Source organism: Daldinia caldariorum, assembly GCF_022478825.1.
Source record: "Daldinia caldariorum strain CBS 122874 unplaced genomic scaffold F4812scaffold_1, whole genome shotgun sequence".
Lineage (NCBI taxonomy): Eukaryota > Fungi > Ascomycota > Sordariomycetes > Xylariales > Hypoxylaceae > Daldinia > Daldinia caldariorum.
The window spans coordinates 3,671,179-3,692,755 of NW_025953037.1; the positions used below are offsets into that span (position 1 = coordinate 3,671,179).

The 21,577-nt window shown below is 46.9% G+C and overlaps 9 protein-coding genes across 9 annotated transcripts; 6 read left to right on the forward strand and 3 right to left on the reverse strand.

The window, feature by feature from the left end:
* The first annotated feature begins 64 nt into the window (after positions 1-64).
* On the forward strand, positions 65-1,380 carry F4812DRAFT_411866 (putative hydrolase, carbon-nitrogen family). The gene is made up of 2 exons (XM_047932663.1): positions 65-319; positions 389-1,380. Exons 1-2 carry the CDS (start codon positions 275-277, stop codon positions 1,220-1,222), a joined length of 879 nt encoding a protein of 292 aa, XP_047795494.1. The 5' UTR covers positions 65-274; the 3' UTR covers positions 1,223-1,380.
* A 735-nt stretch (positions 1,381-2,115) lies between these two features.
* Positions 2,116-5,693, forward strand: F4812DRAFT_42009 (uncharacterized protein). The gene has a single exon (XM_047933410.1). The coding sequence runs from the start codon at positions 2,223-2,225 to the stop codon at positions 5,454-5,456; it is 3,234 nt and encodes a 1,077-aa protein (XP_047795495.1). The 5' UTR covers positions 2,116-2,222; the 3' UTR covers positions 5,457-5,693.
* F4812DRAFT_42006 (uncharacterized protein) lies at positions 5,612-6,547 on the reverse strand. Its single transcript, XM_047933408.1, has one exon. It carries the CDS (start codon positions 6,328-6,330, stop codon positions 5,767-5,769), a length of 564 nt encoding a protein of 187 aa, XP_047795496.1. The 5' UTR covers positions 6,331-6,547; the 3' UTR covers positions 5,612-5,766.
* A 2,365-nt stretch (positions 6,548-8,912) lies between these two features.
* F4812DRAFT_42039 (uncharacterized protein) lies at positions 8,913-10,941 on the forward strand. The gene is made up of 3 exons (XM_047933442.1): positions 8,913-9,502; positions 9,578-10,097; positions 10,267-10,941. Exons 1-3 carry the CDS (start codon positions 9,280-9,282, stop codon positions 10,814-10,816), a joined length of 1,293 nt encoding a protein of 430 aa, XP_047795497.1. The 5' UTR covers positions 8,913-9,279; the 3' UTR covers positions 10,817-10,941.
* Positions 10,790-12,751, reverse strand: F4812DRAFT_42053 (uncharacterized protein). The gene has a single exon (XM_047933462.1). It carries the CDS (start codon positions 12,252-12,254, stop codon positions 11,067-11,069), a length of 1,188 nt encoding a protein of 395 aa, XP_047795498.1. The 5' UTR covers positions 12,255-12,751; the 3' UTR covers positions 10,790-11,066.
* Positions 12,752-14,437: 1,686 nt separating this feature from the next.
* On the forward strand, positions 14,438-15,951 carry F4812DRAFT_454998 (putative oxalate decarboxylase oxdC; the record flags this gene model as incomplete). Its single annotated transcript, XM_047936745.1, has 6 exons — positions 14,438-14,573; positions 14,636-14,871; positions 14,926-15,119; positions 15,174-15,516; positions 15,578-15,698; positions 15,752-15,951. 6 exons carry the CDS (start codon positions 14,438-14,440, stop codon positions 15,949-15,951), a joined length of 1,230 nt encoding a protein of 409 aa, XP_047795499.1.
* Positions 15,952-16,080: 129 nt separating this feature from the next.
* Positions 16,081-18,130, forward strand: F4812DRAFT_411880 (uncharacterized protein). Its single transcript, XM_047932664.1, has 3 exons — positions 16,081-17,708; positions 17,772-17,796; positions 17,862-18,130. Exon 1 carries the CDS (start codon positions 16,742-16,744, stop codon positions 17,417-17,419), a length of 678 nt encoding a protein of 225 aa, XP_047795500.1. The 5' UTR covers positions 16,081-16,741; the 3' UTR covers positions 17,420-17,708; positions 17,772-17,796; positions 17,862-18,130.
* Positions 18,131-18,184: 54 nt separating this feature from the next.
* F4812DRAFT_42165 (uncharacterized protein) lies at positions 18,185-19,829 on the forward strand. The gene has a single exon (XM_047933575.1). It carries the CDS (start codon positions 18,496-18,498, stop codon positions 19,372-19,374), a length of 879 nt encoding a protein of 292 aa, XP_047795501.1. The 5' UTR covers positions 18,185-18,495; the 3' UTR covers positions 19,375-19,829.
* F4812DRAFT_465087 (uncharacterized protein) lies at positions 19,801-21,314 on the reverse strand (the record flags this gene model as incomplete). The annotated part of the gene is made up of 3 exons (XM_047938408.1): positions 20,563-21,314; positions 20,260-20,458; positions 19,801-20,165 (listed from the first exon to the last, which is right to left on the reverse strand). The coding sequence occupies exons 1-3, from the start codon at positions 21,067-21,069 to the stop codon at positions 19,801-19,803; spliced, it is 1,071 nt and encodes a 356-aa protein (XP_047795502.1). The 5' UTR covers positions 21,070-21,314.
* Positions 21,315-21,577: the final 263 nt, after the last annotated feature.

The window sequence follows — 21,577 nt, forward strand, 5'->3', positions numbered from 1 at the left end:
GCGATTGCCGAAGACTGCTTGTCCTAGATTACCTTAGGCACTTTTTATCGTTGTTGAGTTCTACCTAACGCCTACATTTTAACGTCTAAATGCATAATTTTGGTCAGTTATATTATAGAATATAGTTAGTGATTACGTAAGATCGCGATACTTACCTTTGTCGTCTGTGACCAAATTTATAACTTTAGGTACCTTCTCCAACTTTCATAAACATGAACGAAATGTACCGGAGAACAGAAATCTCAAATACCCACCTTTAGTAATAAAGCCGAAAATGGCTCCAGTTCATAAGGTAGCTCTTATTCAGCTTCATCCCAAGGTTCGTCATTCCTGTTGTGGAAATACATAGTTGAAATGATACAAGTTACTTAGAGGTACTCTTCGATAGCCCCTCGTTCCAGCGGAGAACTTCGCCAAGGCTGAGTCCTTCATCAGAGATGCTGCTAAGGAGGGATGCAATTTGGCTGTTCTACCCGAGTACCATCTGACATCTTGGGTCCCGGAAAAGCCAAATTTTAAGGAATCGTGTGCGGAGTCGGCATCATATTTGAAAAAATACCAGCAGCTGGCGAAAGATTTAAACATCTGCATTGTTCCTGGTACCATCATTGAGTTGGTGGGCGACTCCTTGCACAACATCGCATACTTCATATCTTCCAATGGAGAGGTGCTCGGGCGATACCAGAAGAAGAATCTTTGGCACCCGGAACGGCGTCATCTAGTATCTTCAGCTCAACAGCCTCATGAAGCCTTCGACACCCCGTTAGGACGGGTGGGGTTGTTAATCTGCTGGGACATCGCCTTCCCGGAGGCGTTCCGAGAGCTCATCTCGGACGGCGCGCAAATCATCTGCGTTCCTACGTTTTGGAGCATGAAGGACGTGTCAGACGAGGGATACTCCTTAAACCCCGATGGCGAGGCGCTATTTTTGAACAGCACCGTAGTTAGTCGAGCATTTGAGAATACTTGCGCGGTCGTGTTCGTGAATGCGGGGGGACCGCCGGAAAAGGGGGAGAAGACTAACTTCGCGGGGTTGAGTCAAGTCAGCGTTCCCCATATCGGTAGTCTTGGGAAGATGGGCCGGTTCGAAGGGATGTCAATTGTGGACCTGGACATGAACGTTCTTAGAATTGCGGAAGACAACTATAAAGTTAGAGAGGACATGAAAGGAGAAGGTTGGCATTATGGATATACACAAATTAGAGATGGGAGCAAGTTGTAGAAGGGAAGGTTAGGTTAGGTACCTGAATTGGGAGTCACTAACTAGATGCGGCAATTTAGACAATAAATTTAAATTTACATGTTTACTCAAGTTATAACTCTTCATAGAGATCATGCTTGATTATTATTACTCATCCGAATTTTCTGGATCAAACGCCATTCCCATCCTCGGAAATAGTGTAGTATTAGTAGGAGGTACCTAAGGCCCAAGACCCCTACTGAGAAGCGTTGTCGGACCGGTAATCGATAAGCCATGTTTAGCACACCATTAGTTGCCGGGCCCAATTAACACATGCTATTGGCAGAATATGACATGCGTCTGTGCGCTAAGCTAATTAAAGTTTAGGTGGCTATTGCGTGATCGACTTCGACAAAGACGAATCGCGCTTCCTCGCAATCTAAATGCGATTTAACAAATTGTTCGCGCCATCTTTTCCATCGACACCCGTTTGACACCCGCTTGTTCGCCGCCCGGTTTACCACCGAGAACCGCTGGTTGGTGAAGAAGTGAAGATGGGTTCAGGAAAAGTATGGAGCGTCTTTGGCGTGGAGGTAGGTTGAAGCCTTTTTTTTTTTTTCAATTATTATCATTATTATTATTATTCTATCCGAAGGGTGACTTTTTAGAAGTAATAAAATCGCATCGTCTACCTCTCTTTCGAAGTCGTCTCTCCTTTTTCCCTCTTGGTGCTAGTTGTGAGGCTTTTTGATAACCTACCTTAGCCGAGTGCCAAGTATTCGTCATACTCTTTCGTCGAGAAGGAGAGTGGTTATTACTGGTTTCCATCAGTCACGCCTGGTGGTTTGTCTGATCCCCCGTTTCGATCTATAAGTTTCTTTCTTATAGACATTTTCATTCCCTTGGAACCTTCTCCGACCTTAAATCAAATCGTAACGGTTTTACTGGTCTAATATAACTGTACCTTTGTTTCCAGGGGGGATTTGCAAGTTCCTATTCTTATAAGTTCTGGCTTTCAAAAAGCCCTAAAGAACCTGATAGGATGCAATTGAAACAATCCGAAAGTAGTGGTGGCCCCTTAGCAGAGCAAATAACAATGCCGGAATCTAAAACCTCTCGCGCCGAGTTCACCCGGCAATCGTCGACATTACCCTTCGGTCAACCCGTGTCCTTGTCTTCTATTTCCGGCCCTACCTATGTCACCGGTCAGCTGCTCGTCCAGCAGATTGCCTACGTCTTGTCCGATAAGATCTTCTCGTACTCTCCCGAGACTTTCGATCTCGATGTTGCCGTGAAGGATTGGGCCCAGAATGAGGAAAAGAACGCTCATGGATATCCTACAACTGTCTTGCCTCTTCAGACCCGTTCAGGTGCTGGCGCTTTCGCGCTTGGTTACATCTTCTCTAAAGACTTCGACTTAAGCAAGAGGGATATTCCCCAGACTCTATTGGCACCATCGCTTAGTTTGCGCCACCTCCGTTCTGCCCTGGACCAGTTGGCTTTACTGTATGGAGTTGCGAGCCCTTTCGTTGCCCATGTGGCAGCTACCGAGTATGCTGCAGACGCGGGCCTTGTTGCAGAATACGGCACTGCTCTACAGCTTTCTGAAGAACTTGCATTGGGCCTTGTCTCGAGTGGTTCCGCGTACGAAGCGCAACACATCTCGCTCTTTGCTACGTTGATGGCTAAGATTTTACCTACCATTCACCTTTACGACGGTGTTCGCACATCCCGTGAGACTTTAAGAGTCATCGATGTCTTAAGTCAAGTTGGTGTCGCCGATGTCTTTAAGAAGGTGTCCAAGACAGCCGAGTCCTTGAACAAACGCCTTGATGACGCTGGAAAGGTTCTAGAGCTTCTTCAAGCTTTCAACGATGAGCTAGGTACTGATTATGAGCCATTTGAATACGTCGGTCACGAATCCGCCGAGACTGTTTATGTTGTTTTTGGCAGCGTTGAGGCTCAACTTGCTAAGCAGGTCGTGTCTAAACTTACCTCCGACGGAATCAAAATAGGAGCCGTTATCGTCAGGATATACAGACCATTCATCGAAGAAGCCTTTATTAAGGCTGTCCCCACTTCTACCACACACGTTGCGGTCCTTGGACAGGTTTCGAATGAGCCCGCCGTGTCCGACGCTTCGGTCCAATCCGTCTTATATACGGATGTCTTAACTGCAATTTCGTTCTCTAGCAAATGGACCTCAACGCCAGTTATTACCGATGTAAAGTACGCGGCATCGCGTTCGTTTACTCCATCGAGCTTCGTCGCTGCAGTAACTCAGGGCACGAATAAGAACCCGGTCTCTCGTATCCAGCTACCGCAGCTCGAATCTGTAGAACAATACATATTTTGGGATACCGATGACTCAGTAGCTCTCTATGCCCCGACAGTCATTGGTAGTCTCTTGTCGCAAGATTCTACTACCAACGTCTATCTCAATGAATCCCACGATAATTTAGTTCAGGGCGGTGTTGTTCGATCCGATTTAAGGACGTCTAAAATTACGATCGACGCACCTTACGCAGCCGAACAAGCTGACGCCGTCCTAGTCGCTGATGAGAAGCTACTGAAGGAAATAGCCGCATCTCAAAGCGTTAAGGATAATGGCAAACTAATCCTAAAGCTGCCCAACTTCAAGGAGGAAGAGGTCGAGAAGCGAATCCCCTCTACTATCCGCGGGGATGTGAAAAGGAGGAACATTTCACTCTATATCCTGGACTCCTCCTCGTCTCCGGCATTCGAGACAGACTCCAATACTGCTAGACTACTGGTTGAACTTGCTTTTATCAAGACTGTAAAGCCTGATATCAAACATGAAATTTTGGAGAAGCTGGCTACCCTTGAAGCTAATTCTCCTACTCTAGAAGAGTGTCTTGATGCTTTGGACAAGTCTCTCAAGAACCTAGACATTCCAGAATCATGGGCCGCGGATGCTGATGATGTACCACAAGTTCTGCCTCAAGTTCTGAAGACAAACAGCTTTGTCACATTTGATAAGAAGGAATCCGAGCAAGATACACAGCTAAGCAGTTGGGAGTCTGCTGCCAAGGGCCTTGTTTTCAAAGAGGCATATAATACCGACATTGCTCTACGCCCGGATTTGACTGTCAAAACATACACAATTCACGTTAAGGAGAATCGTAGACTGACCCCGCAAACCTACGATCGAAATATTTTCCACATTGAATTCGACCTAGGAAACTCTGGTCTCACTTACAAGATTGGAGAAGCCCTTGGTGTGCACGCGGACAACGATACTGATCTAGTACGCGAGTTTATCGAGTCTTACGGATTGAATGCAGACGACCTGGTTCAAGTCCCTTCAAGGGAAGACTCCAGCGTTCTAGAGACAAGGACCATCTACCAATCACTGGTACAGAATATCGATATCTTTGGAAAGCCCCCGAAGCGATTCTACGAGTCCCTGGCGGAATTTGCTACGGACGACCTCGAGAAGAAGAAATTGGCATCTCTTGGTACCCCAGAAGGTGCCGAAGAGTTCAAACGGCGAACAGAGGTCGATACCCTCACTTATGCCGATGTCCTCGAGGAGTTTAAGTCCGCTCACCCTAGCTTCCCACAACTTGTCCGGCTAATAGGACCCCTAAAACGTCGCGAGTACTCAATTGCCTCTGCTCAAGCAGTAACCCCGAATGCAGTTGCTCTCATGATTGTGGTTGTGGATTGGGTCGATTCCAAAGGCCGAACTCGTTACGGCCAAGCTACTCGTTATCTTAGCCGTCTCCCCGTTGGAGCCGCTATTACTGCCTCTGTCAAGCCTTCAGTCATGAAACTACCAGTACGTGACGATGCACCTCTCATTATGGCTGGTCTTGGTACTGGCTTGGCTCCATTTAGGGCATTCGTGCAGTACCGTGCAATGCAAAAGGCTCAGGGCAAGGATATCGGCGCTATTCTCCTGTATCTTGGTTCGCGTCATCAGCGCGAGGAATATCTCTATGGTGAAGAATGGGAGGCTTATCTAGATGCTGGTGTCATCACCCATCTCGGCGCTGCGTTCTCTCGTGACCAACCCCAGAAGATATACATTCAGGACCGCATGCGCCAGTCCTTGGGCGACATCATTAACGCGTACATTGAGCAGGAAGGCTCCTTCTACCTGTGCGGTCCGACGTGGCCTGTTCCGGATGTCACAGACGTGCTGAAGGAGGCTATTACTGCCGAAGCCAAGACAAGCGGAAAGAAGATAGACGCAAACAAGGAGATTGATCGGCTCAAAGAGGACGGGCGCTATGTGCTCGAGGTTTATTAGACGGTTGCTTTTGAAGAGATAGATTTGCTTTCCACACAAGCGATCTCAATTGATGCTATGACTGCAGAGTTTAAATATCCATAGACCACGAACCTTTTTTTCAATACCATTCACCTTTTCATGGCCTTTAGTATATTTGCTCAAGTTCCCCTATCTAACACGTGTAATACAAAGCTGAAGTATTTCCAGAAGAACTTTCGATACTCCGCCTTCACCAGAAAGATAAAAGTACACACTGGATTCCTCTATTTTAAGACTCATTGGTTGAGTACTGAATAGCAAGTGTTTCTTTCTCCCTTTTGATGAACATCTAAGCCATCCCAGCCCCGGGACCCCCGATGACGGTGATAGTTCCAAGCGACGACAGAGGATGGTTGCCGCGAGCCTTTTGGGCAAACACCTTATCCAAGGTGAGCACGTACTTTCCGAGAATAAGCGCAGTGATGTTAAAAAATAGGTAGCCGTACTGGATAAAGTGATGACCTGATTCCGAAATCTGAGCCGGGCTACCGCGTTGTACGAGACTAGGATTTGGGATGTAGAGCGTAAATAGGCTGAGCTCCGGGGACAGAAGCGTGAACAACACGACACCTAGATGTACCACTGTGCTAGAAATACTAACTATATAGTAAGGAAGTACCGTGGGACTCGGGAATATTTTGCCTCTCCGAGCTATCAGGCCACTAAGGAGGTCTTGGATTGGTCCTAAGATAACGGAGCTCAGGAAATAGGCTACGATACAGTACGCAACCTGAGTTAGGTTGGCGCCGAGGATATACGGTCTTACCACGACGGGGACGAAAAGAACCCGTAGCACTGCTGTGAACGGAAGAGCCTGGGCCTGTTCGAATGGTATATTCGGCCTATGCCACATACCTTTATTTCATACCATTTGCTGAAAGGCTTCTTCTTACTTTAGGTATCTTCAGGATGGTACGCTGAGACAACTTGGTTTAAGACAGCCCTAGTACAAGTTGATGAACGTTAAGAAATAAAGATGATGCATAAAGGGGTTCCAGTCATCGAAACTAGCATTTAGTCCATTTATTTCTCCCTCAACTTTAATTTTATATTATGGTTCAATGTCAAGGCTGGTATTTATCCTGATATTAACTAAGACCAAACTCAGATAATCGCCCCGAACGAAGTTGGACGATAACTGTCTGGCTACGAAAGGCCACGTGAGACGAGATTTGAGATTTGCCTTGTTTTAGATGTAGTAATGTTCTAGAAAAGCTTGAGCAACATTGGTCACTCGACTAAAGTGCCCGGGAGGATCTCAGCCGCAGGAAACCTTCCACGTCAGCTTACAACGCAACATGTCCGGTTTAACATCTAATGCTTATGGCGAACTTGCTCAAGCAGGAATCTAGCGGTGAACAGGTTCTAAAATTGGTTAGTGAGCTTCGAAATCAACAGGTTTAGACTATGGTGTTGAAATGTTTATCCTCAATCCCCATCTAGCGACAGCGTCTTCGTTGGGTATTACTCTGACGTGGCGTGTCGGGAATATATGAAAATAAGTTCTATATTTCAGTTATCCCTCGTGTGAAAATAAGGCTGCTTCAAAATAAGGAAGTAAATAAGACACCCAGGTACCTCCTAAGTTACTTTGCCTGAAGTCGATGAATGCCTCATATGTCCCAGTAAGCACCTGACATGTAACATGAACGGTCTTTAAACACATGATGTATTTAGAATTCCCTTCATGAAATAGTCCGGCCTAGACCGTGGCTTTTATGGGAAACGTTAATGCATTGAATACAGGCGCTTATTGTCCATTCCTTTGGAACTTATTCTACTGACTTAGGTTAGGTACTTACCATGGAGGGTTGGAATCTCGCAGCTTCTGAAACGTGTTGGCCCCGCGGTTAAGGATAATATCCCGATCATACCGTGGTACTAATACCTATTTTATTTATATATATATATATATATATATTTAAATCAGGTATGATACTGAGCATAGTATTCTCGTACCATCGCGTTCGTACATTACCTACTTTTAACTTTCCTTTTATACATTAGGTTAAGCATGACAACAGAGACACCACGACGAGGGCGATACTTTGACAACTTGCCGGACGACGGTTCGAGCTTGGTCCGAGGGTTAATTGATAGTTGTGCGCGCACTTAAAGTTCTATTCGGAGTTTTTTTTTTCTTTTTTTTTTTTTCAGCTTAGACAAGTTATTATTAGAAACGATTTGAATAAGACAATACCACATAGAAAAGTCTATTGGATAAGAAAATTTGATCGCGAAATTGAGGCCTCTAAACATGCTAACCGATAGCTTCGTACAGGATTATACTTGAGCATGAAATGAAGTCTTGTCAGGTGTTTATTACTCCATATTGTCTATCACGACTTACAAGAAGTGTTTTACATCGTCGCCTTGTCTATGAAGACATCACCACTAGTCTTTCCCAGGTTAGAATGACGGCGGGACCCTGGCCACACCGGCCCCACGGTTTGGGAGTTGGGAGCGCATACGCTGCTTTCGGCCCCGCAAAGGATCGTCAAAGGTTGTTACATAGTAGATCATACCAAGCACACAATGGTACCTAGGTAGGTAATACACTAGATGAGTTGGTGGAAGTAGCGGGTCTTTCTTACTATGGATCTGTTTACCTAATGCTAGGATTCAAGAGCCTGTCGAGATATGTCTTCGGATTGGACTTGGTAGAAGGATGCTGGAGAAGTTTACCTTAGTCGAGCTCGCGTCAGTTGATATACCCCGCCTTTGGGCATAGATAATTGAACCAATATACGAAAAAAAAAAACTCTGTTATGTTTCTGGAAACACTGTATGTTTTCATGGGGGTACCAAAAAGAAAGTCGATCGAATATGCGTAAACACATCACCAAGTCGCTGTCTAGAAAGCAACAAAAAAAAAGGTAAGTAGTTCAAGACACGTGGGCTGGTAGAATGACATATCAATCATGTAGGGCGATGCGTGGTTCGGTGCCTCATAAGTCTCACATAAGAGAGCTCTATGATGCGAGAGCTAATCATTGGCTCGCATCCACACACCCAATCTTCGATGAGGGCGTGAGATGGCTGTTGATTTTTTTTAAGGCGATAATCGTTACACGGAACGTGGCAGTTGGTTATTTCGATACGACCTTCTATGCATGCCATCTAAGATTATAGATACCTAGGTTAGGAGGTACCTAATCGATTCTGTGTAGGACTTTAGTCGAGATCCTTCGAGATTTGTTCTAGTCCTCTTTGTTACTAGCACAAACCGTGCCATGTCGATTCCTCGGTATGGCTAAGACAATTAGACCTTACCGATAGATAGAACTCCTCTAGGCTTACCAAAGATGGTTTTCTACCAGGGAGCTATGGAAAAGGCCTAGCCAATGTGATGGGCTTGTTGGTGTTGGACCGTCACGTACCCCTATCACACCTATCAGCATAAACCTTGGTAACCTTTTATAAAAATACATAGCTTTGCTTACAGGGGTACACTTGATATCACCCTACTATTTTCTCAGCTGGCCTGTAGTGCTGAGTCGAACAGCTCCGTTTGATACTTTCTTACCCACTTACCACGTTGATTCGGATGCATGTCAGCCCGCCGGCCACGCATCCTGCCTGAGGGGCTGCCGCCCAAAATGTACATGAATTGATTGAACCTAATGTATAGATAGAGTTCTTACCCACTCGTTCGCGGCCATGTGTCGGCTTGAAAAGATTCCCGTCTTTATAACCACTACTTGCTGCTGCTCCGACAGCAATCTCTCCCGCTTTCATCTCGCTCTGGCTTCGGGACTGGAGCGATGTGGGAGGGGTTTTCCGGCGGGAAAGAATTTATCTAATGGCGGTCCTTTCATCGATAACTTCGGCCGAGTTGGATGCGTCCCTTGACGTGCCGGCCCTCGATCCGCCGAATGGTGTCGTATCGAACTTTGACAATCCGCCGAATAAGAATTACATTGCCCAAATCGTGGTGCCAATATGTTTGACTTTCACAACTTTAGCTGTACTTATTCGGACGTGTCATAAGTTGTTTTTCTTAAAGAGAATTGGGTTTCCTGATGGTATGTAATTACTCCTTGGATCGCATCAATTATAGTCCACTATCGTTGCATCCCTATTCTAACGCTTAACTATAGTATTAATGGTAATCTCTTTGGGATGCTATGCCGTAGTCGCATACCTAAGTTATCGCTTGGTAAAGGATCCTGGCGCCTTCGTTCACCAATGGGATGTTTTCTTAGAGGATATGTCGGGTATCCTCTTCCCCCTATTCCTTAGCGGCAGCTTCTACATCGGTGCTGTCCTGACCATCAAGGCGGCCATTCTTCTGGATTGGATCCGAATGCTCAACCCGTACGGTGTGCGAAATAACTTTTTCTGGTTCTGTTACGTCGTGCTGGGCGCGAATGTCGTATTCTATATCCTAACTCTCTTTCTCATGAATCTCGCCTGCGTTCCGGTAGAGAAAAATTGGAACCCATTATTCGTCGGTGGCACCTGTCCGGTCAGCCCGACTGCGCTCAGCATCGCCTCAGCTGTGTTGAGTCTCTGCTCCGATATTACGATTCTACTTTTGCCACTGCATGTAGTTTGGCGCTTAGACATTTCAACAACAAGAAAAGTCGGCATTTTAGTCGTCTTCGCCATAAGCGTTTTGTATGTGCAGACGGTTATTTCTTCTAGACTTCTCCTTTTCTCCTTTCATTTGTACTTTTACTTGATTTCTCCTTATGAAAAGCTCGGCTTATTCTTCATTTATATTCTTCCTTTGGGTATTTCTGGAATCAGGAGGTGAGAAAATGCTAACATCATGGAAACACTATAGCTGTTGTGCTTCAGCGGGGTTGCGTCTTCGTGCGATACTCAATTACTCTAGGTCGGATGATATAGTATACCGTACGGCTCCCGTCATGCTCTGGTCTCTAGCTGAGATGACATGCATGTTCCTTATTTTCGGCGCTCCCAGCGTGGCGAGCATTCTGTCGGAGACTGCCGTGTTCAAAAGGTTAACTTCATCGCCGCATCTGTTTGGAAATCGAATAACTCGACGTTCAGGCTCTAGAGCCGGCATACCACAATGGCCAGGCCCAAGTATGATGGATAACCCACCATCGAGTTCATCGCATGCATATTACCGAAGGATAAACAACTTCAATCGCGGCGTGGTGCTGACGACGATTGGCTCTCAGAGCAAGATGCACTCCGATTCTATAGAACACCTTAAAGACCATGTAACAATACAACCTCCTTTACCCAGAGGCATAATACGGACCACACATTTCGAAACACACGAGGAGTATGGCGATTTAGAACGCGACCTGGTTCTATGCGATGGATATGACCGCCAACATCCTTGGGCTAAGGACCGTGTCTAGAAGCACGGTTCTTGCATATAGCTTAATAAATGCATCAATTTCGATCCTATATAGCCCCCATGCTTGCGTTACTAACATGAAGCCATTCTAAGACATCAATGTCGCTGCGAGAATGTGGTATTACAGGCAGGTAGGTACCAGATAGGATTCTCAAAAATACCCGCCTAACCTCTTGCTGATCTCGGAGTTGGGAGTGCTAACTAAATCCTTTCAGATCAGTGTAGCTTGCTACCATCTACATACCATCCGCCTAGGCCTTCACTTCTTGCTTGACGCCTGCGCCAGCCGCCGTTCTGGTATAACTAGCATCATCCCACTTCAAATACAGGTCTTGTGGGAGCATCTTCTTCCTCGGTACTTCCGTCAGGATCAACTTGTTCTCCCGCCTGTCGTACCTCAACGTCACGCTCTCGCGACAATTCTTCACCACGTTGACGATTCTGCGCATCAACAAAGCTAGCTTTCTTAGGTGCACTTGCTTGTCCTGTTCCCATTTCTTGATCTGGGGGGTAATATCTTCCACCGTCGGGACTTTAAACACCCCGCGCTGATGGTAAGCTCGCACCAGCTTTGGGGTCTGCGACACCCAGATCTGTGCGGCAACTTCACGGATTTCGAGGGGCTTGTGGGACACGCGTGTCTTGATTTCAAGGGTCGAGCTGAGAGGCACGGCTTGGCCGTCTCGCTGAACAATAAGCTTTGAGCCCTTGGTGGTTGTGCCCAGATTGGTATTGGTCGGCGATAGAGAAAGTGAATCGAATACGCTCGTCAGGTCAGAAGGCGACTGCGCCTTGCGAGCGGAAGACGACGGGCCCGCCGTGGCACCCACGTATCCGTCTGTTTCATGGCGAACAATTACGTTTAGTCCGCCAAAGCGGTACGATATAATCCTGTGATGGCCAGTACTGCCGACAATCTTGTTGATTGTACAGGCCTTTTCGAATTCATGACCGAAGCCCTTGAACTCATTGGGGCCGATAATATCCTGAGTTTCAGTTTCGTCGCGGCTGAATATTGCAGTATTTTTGGTAACCTCGATGTTGATAGTGAACTCTTCGAGTCCATTTCTTGCTACTGTAGGGTCAACGAATGACAGAAGTTTGCGGATATTGTTTCGGTCGGTCACGATATCGATAGGTCGAATGTCAAACGATGGGTCCGTTACGTAGATAGCACGGAATAGGGGCTCAAGAGGACTGTCGGGGTGGCGAGCCGCATTCTGTGCAATGTATATAAGACCTGAATCTTTATTTACCCTCTGAGGGAGCTTTGGAGCAGCCCAAAGCGGTGGACTGCCGGGGACGGCGATAGTAGGCTTGGGTGATTCGATCCAGTTGTAGGAAGATAGGTATTTGACATCGGTTATTGAAGCAACGGGTGGGACATCTGGACCCTGCAGATCCGAAAGCGAAACCTTAGCTACGACTTTAGACGACATTGTTGAATATAATATTGGGGGCTAGGTGACTTTGATGCGGAACTGAATGAGGAAGATCTGGGGGTCTGAAGATCTGAGGGTCTGAGGGGTCTAAGGGTCTGAGGATCTGATGAAGGATGAGATAAAACCCCGCTATCTTAAAGACATTAAAGAGGCCCGACCTACTCAGCCTGCTTCAAATGGTTGCCTCTCAGGCACCAATGAATCTGAGCAGTTGTACTACACAAGCTGCCTCCCGTTTACTTCCAAGGCTTTCATGTCCAATGAATCATTGCTGTAGATGCGGGGAACTTATTGAGGCCAGTAGCCGTTATTAGGCCAACATGCCGCGAATCTGTCAAGGGCCAGGGACGGAAGTGTAAATTGGTCCGTTAGGAACAACCTAATTTACATGGACGCTTGCCTAGTGGCTGGTATCGAGAGAAGAATAGATGTGCCTACCTATGCGCTCGCGGATGACACCTACTTCTGTTATCAACGCAATTGATAGGCCTCATATGCGATGATCAATCGGAAGTTTCGCTCTTACTGAAATAAGACATATCAGTCTGATAAACGGGAACGGCCTTACACTTCAACGTTTGGTTGGATACATATTTTGCTCCTAACTGAAGTACCTTTGTTAAATTCACATTAACTCAACAGATTGCCTGTATGAGCTAAAGGGGTATATCACTCTAGCTATCTGCTGCGGGTATATATGTCCGCATGGGAGGATACATATATAGAGGCTTAGCACTGATATATCATATGTCCGCTACGACAAACTTTTGACCTGTCAAGTGAAGCGTGAGATGAAGACAAGAAGCATCCATCCCAATCAATAACAGGTACCTGCAGACACCCGAGCAGTAATGATAAAGGCTGAAGCTTGAGTAGCCCTAATAAGCACCTGGTATCCGGTATTATTCACCTGCAGTTCCCAGAGCCCGGGTAAGCTAAACAACCTACCGACAGGAGAAATCTTGCATGGATTGTATATTCCAGTCCAGGTCATGAGCTGCATTTTCCAAAGTTATGATGCTCTAATAAAACTCAGTTCGTACAGTGCCGAGCCATCTACTCTAATAGTCTGGATATTAGCTACCGGAATATTGTGTTCCTCATCGTTAGAAAGAGAATCATATAGCCCTAAGATTTGGGATTCTGGGACAACTGTCTCATACCAGGTACCTAAGTCTAGGTGCCTTTGTGGATTTCATCAAGTAATAATAATAGCTATCATATATGCAGTTCACGTTCGATTTTCCTCCTAGTTGCTGTATAATTCCAGTGATTAGGTTAGGTACCTAAGTGTACTTGAGTATAATTATTTGGAACTTTTATTAACAACAAATAATTAGTCTTCAAAATTTGGAATTATACGTTTCGTCCATCGGTGCCTTGCTATACACGTACGCTACTTTCATCTTCTAACTTTGTACGTAATGCTGTCCCCAAAAGGTGAAAGTGGGAGAGAAACTGGTATGCTACGAAGTTACCTGGTTTATCTAAGTATATATCTACAGCAGCAATTCTTATCCTACCATATAATGTCACTTACTTGCCTCTTTCCGGATTCAATACCAAGATGTTACATTTCCCCTGAGTTAGCTAGTCAAATATAATTACTAGCAATGAACATCATGTCATCTTCTACTACCATTCTACAATAAAACCAAACAATGACGCAAGCAGCCACTGGCAATTACTAGATCACGAGGGGCATATGTAGTCCAAGATTCGGTGCCTGATACTGTAACCTTGGAGTTATTGCTCATCACATTACGCAGCATTTATTCCCTATTGATAGCTTGCCAAGACATGACGTTATTTTAATATAGATGGTGCGTTTAGGAACGCGGCTGGTTATAGGCCCCCGCACATAGATAATAGGCAACGTCACGCGGGAATCTCATCAAGTTCATCAATATCTCCGGGGTCTATCTCGCTTGGTACTGCGATGTAGGTACGCCCGCATGGTTTTCCTGATGATCATGGACTCGATACCCCTGGCTGGGTGTGGACAAGGAAGGGAGCTAAATTTTGGCTATTGCAACGACATGTCCTGCCGGATGGAGATCCGGATATTAAGAAAAAAGTATATAAACCAGTAATAGTTTATGCTCGCTGCATGATCTCCTGAGCTACATCTGGCCTGCAGCGCTCTCATTTCTATTACCACGCGCTAGTAGGTAACCAATATGAGGGCTCTTCAGACTTCCTCCATACTTCTCGCAGCATGGGGTGTCAGCGGCTCTGTCATAGAGCGTCAAAGTCAGGGCGGCTTTGAAAACGGCCAGCCTATCGATGGTAATGGAAAGGGCGCTCCATTCTCAGGTATCTCCCAATCCATTACCTACCCGTTTTCTGAGCCCTTATAATAACTATGAGATTCTTAGGCGGAACAAATCATGCCCTTGACCTTCAGAACCCAGACAATCTTGGTCGGCAGAGCACGGACAACGGCGTTGTTCCTAACCTCAAGTGGAGCTTCTCAGACTCTAAGACCAGAATCTTGAGGGGCGGTTGGGTTCGAGAGCAAGTTGTCACAGATCTGCCTAGCAGTAAGCAGATCTCGTCTGCTCAGCAACATTTGACTAAGGGCTCGGTCCGTGAGCTTCACTGGCATAGAGTCGTATGCAATACAATCACCAAATAAAATATCCCTTCGCTAACAACACCATCTTAGGCCGAGTGGGGATATGTTTACGCTGGGTCGATCCTAGTCTCAGGGGTCAATCAAGATGGTCAATTCGAAGTTGCTAAGCTCGACGAAGGAGACGTCTGGTATTTCCCCAAGGGTGTGGCTCATACTGTCCAAGGTCTTGAGGAGGAAAATGAATTCCTCTTAATATTTGACGACGGTGACTTCGATGCTGTCGGGTAAGCCGCCATCCTCGCACCTAGGATTAACTGAGCCAGACTGACAATCTCCAGGACAACCTTCAATGTAGATGATTGGATCACACATACTCCCAAATCGATTCTTGCCAAGAACTTCGGACTACCTGAGTCTGTCTTCGGTTCGGTGCCGTCACCAAACCCGTACATCGTCAACGGAACTATTGACAATCACAACGTGACTGGCGGCAATGGCGAACTTACTGGTAATGCCTCATTCGCTTACTACTCGAAAGACCACCCCCTAGAAAAAGTGCCAGGAGAGGGTGGCACGCTTCGCATTGTTGACTCGAGGACATTTCCCATCGCGACAACAATAGCCGCCAGTATTGTCACTCTTAAACCCGGCGGTCTAAGAGAGCTGCACTGGCATCCAAACGTAGGCCCAATATTCGGTTTTTCGGTTTAGTGCCTACTCACCTAGCTAATACGGACTTTAGGCTGAAGAATGGCTTTATTTCCATAAAGGCCAAGGGCGCGCGACCGTATTCATAGGCAGCGCTGCTGCTCGGACATTTGACTTTAGAGCAGGGGATACCGGCGTGTTCCCGGACAATAGCGGTAAGGATTAATTCCTAAATCCTATGACTTTTATGACAAACTAATTATCCAAGGTCATTACATCGAGAACACCTCAGACACCGATGAGTTGGTTTGGATTGAGATATACAAGAGCGACCGAGTCGAGGATATCTCCTTGACCCAGTGGCTCGCGTTAACACCGGCGGGTATCGTAGCTACAGCTTTAAATATCCCGCTCGAGGTAGCGGAGAACTTACAGAAGGAGAAACAGATCCTTATCAAAGAGAAGTGAATGGATTGGACACGTCGTTTAGGCTTTCAAATGCGAAGACACCACAGCCTGCTTGGTGTTGGTGCCATAATTCATACATAAAATGCAATTCAATATGTTATAGCCTATCATACGGCTATACTACTGCAACCTTGTCACATGCATACATGCCCCTGGTCTACTCGTCAATCGTCCTGTCCAATGGGTGGCGAATGCGTAGTGGAACAACAGTCGATAACCTCTTAACGGTTGATCGCATGCATTGTACTCCTAACTGTCTAGTGAACTTCGGGCTCTACATACTAAAAGGGCCAACGATTCGGGATTTGCATCCACTTACCATGCGGCCATGGAGTAAAGAGCCTCAGGACGCACCGGAAAGCGTAGACCACGAAGCTATATTCTGACGGTAGTGTCTTGGCAGCAAGGCTGGCATGCTGCATGCGACAAAGCCACCAGTTGATCCATCGTGTTGGATGAGACTAACCTCTTATCGTCATCTTATACGTTCATCGCCCCCAATAAGAGACCAGCAACTCTCAGCTCACATAAATAGAAAAAAAAGGTATGCAACGCTTGCGCATTGCCGGTCACCCCGGCCTTGTCAACCCTAGCATAGGTACCTAATCGAGAGCTTTAATCTCACGAAAGACGAGCAATCATAAAGTTGATAAGGCTCGCCCCCATTCAAAGGGCGAGTTAGTCTCTTTCATCTCTCCCTTGTTTCCCATCTTCTCGTTTCCAAGTTGTCCCCGAACACCTTTCACAGCTGGAACATCACTAAGCTAGAGAAGACGCGCGCTTATAAAAAATGTCGAGACTGACACTTGCTCTCAGAGTCGCCATAGCGTTGCTTATGGTAGATTCGGCCATCGAATTGGCGTTTGTCAGTAGCATGGTCGCATGGTTGCACCGGACAGCCAGCAAAGGATTTTCCTTCAATCATGACGGCTCGACATATCGTCTAGCCGGCGAACCGATACATATCATGACCGATCAAGGCCATACGAGCAACGGCGCCGCGGGAACCGCCTTCGTCATCGTCGGACTGGGCGGCATACTGGCATTCGCGCTCCGGCATTTATCTCTGAACAAACACGACGGGCGAGGAACCTTTGCACGATCCGTATATTACCTCTGGGTATCGCTCAACATTCCGGCATTCATGCTGACCACCGGGGCGCTCGCATACGTGTTTGCAGTGACGAATGCGCACGAGGGGCAAAGCATTGACGTCGCATTGGCTACGAGCTTAGACGGTAGCAAGTACCCGTTGGCGTACTGGACACCGCAGAATTGGTTTTCGGCTGTGCTGCAGCTAGACATAGTCGACGCGCGAGGCGATATAGAGAGCCACCTACGGGTTATGAGGGGGTGGCAGTATAACTTGATTGCGATGTTCCTCATCCAGCTTGGCGTTACTATCCTTGCGGTGTGGGAATTTCTTAGTTGGCGGAGACAGGCGACGTTTAATCGTGAAGAGAAATAAAGAAAGCTCGAGCCGCGTTGGATATTTTCAAGTTGCATGGATACCGGCCTATTAATGTTGGAGTTTACGTTAATGATGGGAGGATCTGGTAGAGTGCTGTTGTCTTTTTCAGATACACTCATTCTGTTATCGTGTTGGCTTTCAACATGAACGCCGCCGGCGCACTGCACCACTAGTACACGGCTACCAAAGTGCCGTGCCTTAGGTTAGGTACCTACCTACCTCTTAAGATACCCCTGACAGTTATTAAAGAAATAAAAGGTAGCCAAATATCGTGATCATCTCTTTCCTTTGACTTTGTTAACCTACCTTGGTATCTCAACATGTGCACTATCAGTTGAGATATTCGTACCTGGTACTATATCATCATCATCCAACTGCGCAGATCAAACATTAGCGAAGTCTCAACGGGAATGGCTACAGGTAGCTAGCTCTAACTAACCTCGCGACTGTCTCATTTTTTTCCTCGGGATGAAATATAATTCGCGATACAACACCACTGACGCGTACAAGGCTGAGATATGGCGATACACGGTAAAATTCACATTGCTTAGTGCCGTGTAATAAGTTAAAAATAATAAATAATAATTAACTGTTTTAAAAGAATATATAGGTGACTAGCGACTTTAACTAATACGCTCTTACTTAGGTACAGTAGCTCACAATTTATGGAGCGTGGGGCTGGCGTAGGAACTGGCTTAGGGGGCTGGGCTTCGGGGTATTAGTTTATGATGATGGTGGCATGTCGCAACTCACGATTTAACAGGGGTTATTACTAGGAGGTAAATGTTACACAGAGTCCCCTTGTCCCAATTGAAAGTCCCTTAATCACGTTCTGTACTTTGTATTGCCCCTTATTATTTTTTTCCTTTTTTTACCCCTCGTCATCCTTTCATTCCTTCTCGTCAGCAAGAGGCCTCACAAACGCCCATATAAAAGAATTCGCTCAGACGTCTGACCGATATTCTTTTTTCTAATCCTCTTAGTCTTCTTCTGTGCAATACGAACAAAACTACGTCGTTGTGTCATCATCAGTGTGATATTTCAGATCCTAGAGAACTTACTTGGCGCCAAATATGTCCAGCCAAGACTACTACGGCGGCGGCAGCGGTGGTGGTGGCTATCCACCACACCAGAACCAATACTCTCCTCAAAGCTACAATCCTCAACACCAACAATACCCAGGCCAAGGTCCTCCTCCAAACCAGTACCCGTCTCAAGGATGGACACCCGACAACAACCAGTACGGTGGCCAACAATACGGCGCACCGCCTCCGTCGCATACGCCTAATTCATACGGGTCACCACCACCTCCGGGCCAGTACTCGCCGTATCCGCCGCAACAACATCAACAACAACAACACTACGGTGCACCCCCGCCACACGGGAGCGCTTCCCCTTACCCCGGCGGCCCACCGCCATACGATGATCGCTCGGGCTCGGCACAAGGCCAAGGTTACCCGCCGCAGGGATACCCGAACCAGTATCCCCCGACTGCGGGCCAATACCCTCCTCATCAACAACAACAACAACAACAACAACAACAACAACCGCACCAGCAACATCAGCAATACCCACCCGGGCAACAGGGCGGCGACTACCAGCACGACCCCAACACCGGCGATAGGGGACTCGGGTCGTTAGTAGGAGGCGTACTTGGAGGAAAACACGGCGGCGGCACCCCGCTAGCAGCGATAGGCGCAGCAGCCGCCGCGCATTACCTAGGCGGTTCCTCTCAAGGGCACGGAGGGGGTCACGGAGGGGGTTACAGTGGCGGACACGGAGGAGGAAGCGGGGGTCTAGGTATGGCCTCGGCATTCGCTCCAGCTGCAGCGCTGGCCTATGCCGGTAACAAGATGCACAAGAAGGACAAGAAACATAAGAAGGACAAGAAGAAGCACAAGAGCCACAGCCGGAGCAGCAGTTCGAGCAGCGGTAGCAGTCGAAGCAGCTAGGAGGCACGAAGGAAACTTTAGGACGGATGGATTGGGTAGGAAGTACGATTTTGTAGGTAGGTTAGGTAGGTACCTGTTATGGGTTGGACTTGAACTTCGGGATATAGGCTGTCTAGCAGATTTTATCGTCTTGTCGTGTCTTTCTTATTCTGTTAAGCCAGCGATCTCAAGTCATGTTTTGGCTATGAATTGTACCATGGGCCATATCATTGCGCCCAACCCAAAATCGTGTTAACGTTCTTTTCCTGGTCTGGCTATTGCTTGTACCTCAGAAAGAAGGTTATGCTAACAATTCCTGCGTCAATGCGGCCATCGGTTAATCTTACCTGGTATGAGTGCAGGTGAAGTAATACCCAATGTCAATCGGCATACATAGTATCAAACTCTTACTCAACTATTACTCGTCCGAATGTGCCGACCAAACCATCACATATTCAAAACATCGTACATCCACTTCCGCCCGACCTCATCCTCACTGTCAACTCCATCCCGATGATCGCTATCTCTCTGGTAGAGCTCTAGATACTCACGCGCGCGCAACCTCATCCACCGCAGCCGCTCGACGATACGAAACTGCTTTACGAAGAGGACCTGGCGCCCGCGGTTCCACTGCGGCTGTGCATCCAGGCATAACCACAAGGTATGCGCGAAAAACCGCGGCAGCAGGCCCTTGTACTGCCCTCCGAATAGCTCGAGCCGGTCCGGCACGATGGAGACCTGCGGGTCCCTCGCGTTGTTCATGTGGAAGAGCGCAACGCTCATGACGGCGTAAATTGTGTGCCGTGGGGGAACTGCGCCAGGTAGGGAGTGGCTACATTAGCAATGTTCTTCTTGAAAAAAAAAAAAAAAAAAAAAAAAAGAGAAAAGGGATCTGAACACACTCACCAGCTCCCCTCAGCGTATCTTCGATATGCTCGCAAATGTGGTACACAGTCCGGTAGCGAATCCGACCCATAAACTCCTCTTGGGAATATGTTCCGTTGAAGAACCCCGAAGACCAAGTATGCTTCCAGAATTGCTTGATATCTTTCCTGCGCGCTTCCCTGTCTACGTGGTACGTGTCGTGCCAGGTGAGTTCATCCCACTACTCACCAGTCAGCAAGAGACACATAGAAACAACACCAGGTACTTAGTAGCTGGGCGTAGTCATTCGCAGGAGGTACATAAAGAGAGAGCCTATCATCATACCTCACGATCCCAGATACTGATCGTATGCACGCCCTTCTGGGGATTGTTCTTTCGATCGATCCGATGCTTGTGTATGAAGCACAAGAATCGAAACCGCCCCAAAGGACCAGAAACAGCATCCGACAGTTGGCTGCTGTTATTACTATCATTTTCTTTCCCGTACCGTATGGGCTGCCACCGCTTGTTCAAGTCCTCCAGTATATTAACATCAAGCTGGATAACAGGGTACGTTGGTAGCGAGTCACTCGTCCCAGGCTTGGCAGGCGGAATAACGGTAATCGGATGGAAGAACGCCCACGGCAGGTCCTTGTTCTCGTCGCCAAGTTTCCGGTTGCAGTTATAGACATTGAGCGCGGTAGGTAATGCGTCCAGACGCGGGTAGGTACCTTTTGCTAGGGCTTTGAGCACCGCTGCTATGTCGTTCAGATCCTGATCCTGTAAATCTAGGGGATTCAGATCGTCGTCTCCCCACACGCATGATGGCCACGGCTTAAAGGATTGAGACATGGAGGATGCTGTGTATGCAATTTTCAGATCGCAGCCCACGGATTGACGACTGGGTAAAGTAAACTTCCAATAACATGAGTTACGCCGGTAAATATACTCAATCTTGCAGTAAGGGGGGATAAATAGAATCTCGCTTCTTACATCTATAGACTATTCAGTCCTCAGCACTGGAACTAGAAGATTCTTGTCGACACCTAGACTGGAATTGATGTATTGTCACATTACAAAGGCGTTTAAAGTCTGCCTGGGTAGGTTACCTCATATGGGATGTTAATGAATACCTAACTCATTACATCTTCTAGGATGTTCCTCTAGGAAGCCTTTAATACTCATAGTTAAGATACACAAGGTAAGTTATCATAAAGGAAACACGACGAGTCTAGTTGATGCCCATCTCATACTCTGATGCACTCTTGGTAATAAGAGTCAGCCTTGGCAAAGATCCCGGAAAGCAACATTCACAGATTCCTAGGCACCCTCTAGTGATACTGATATGTTGCAATATAAC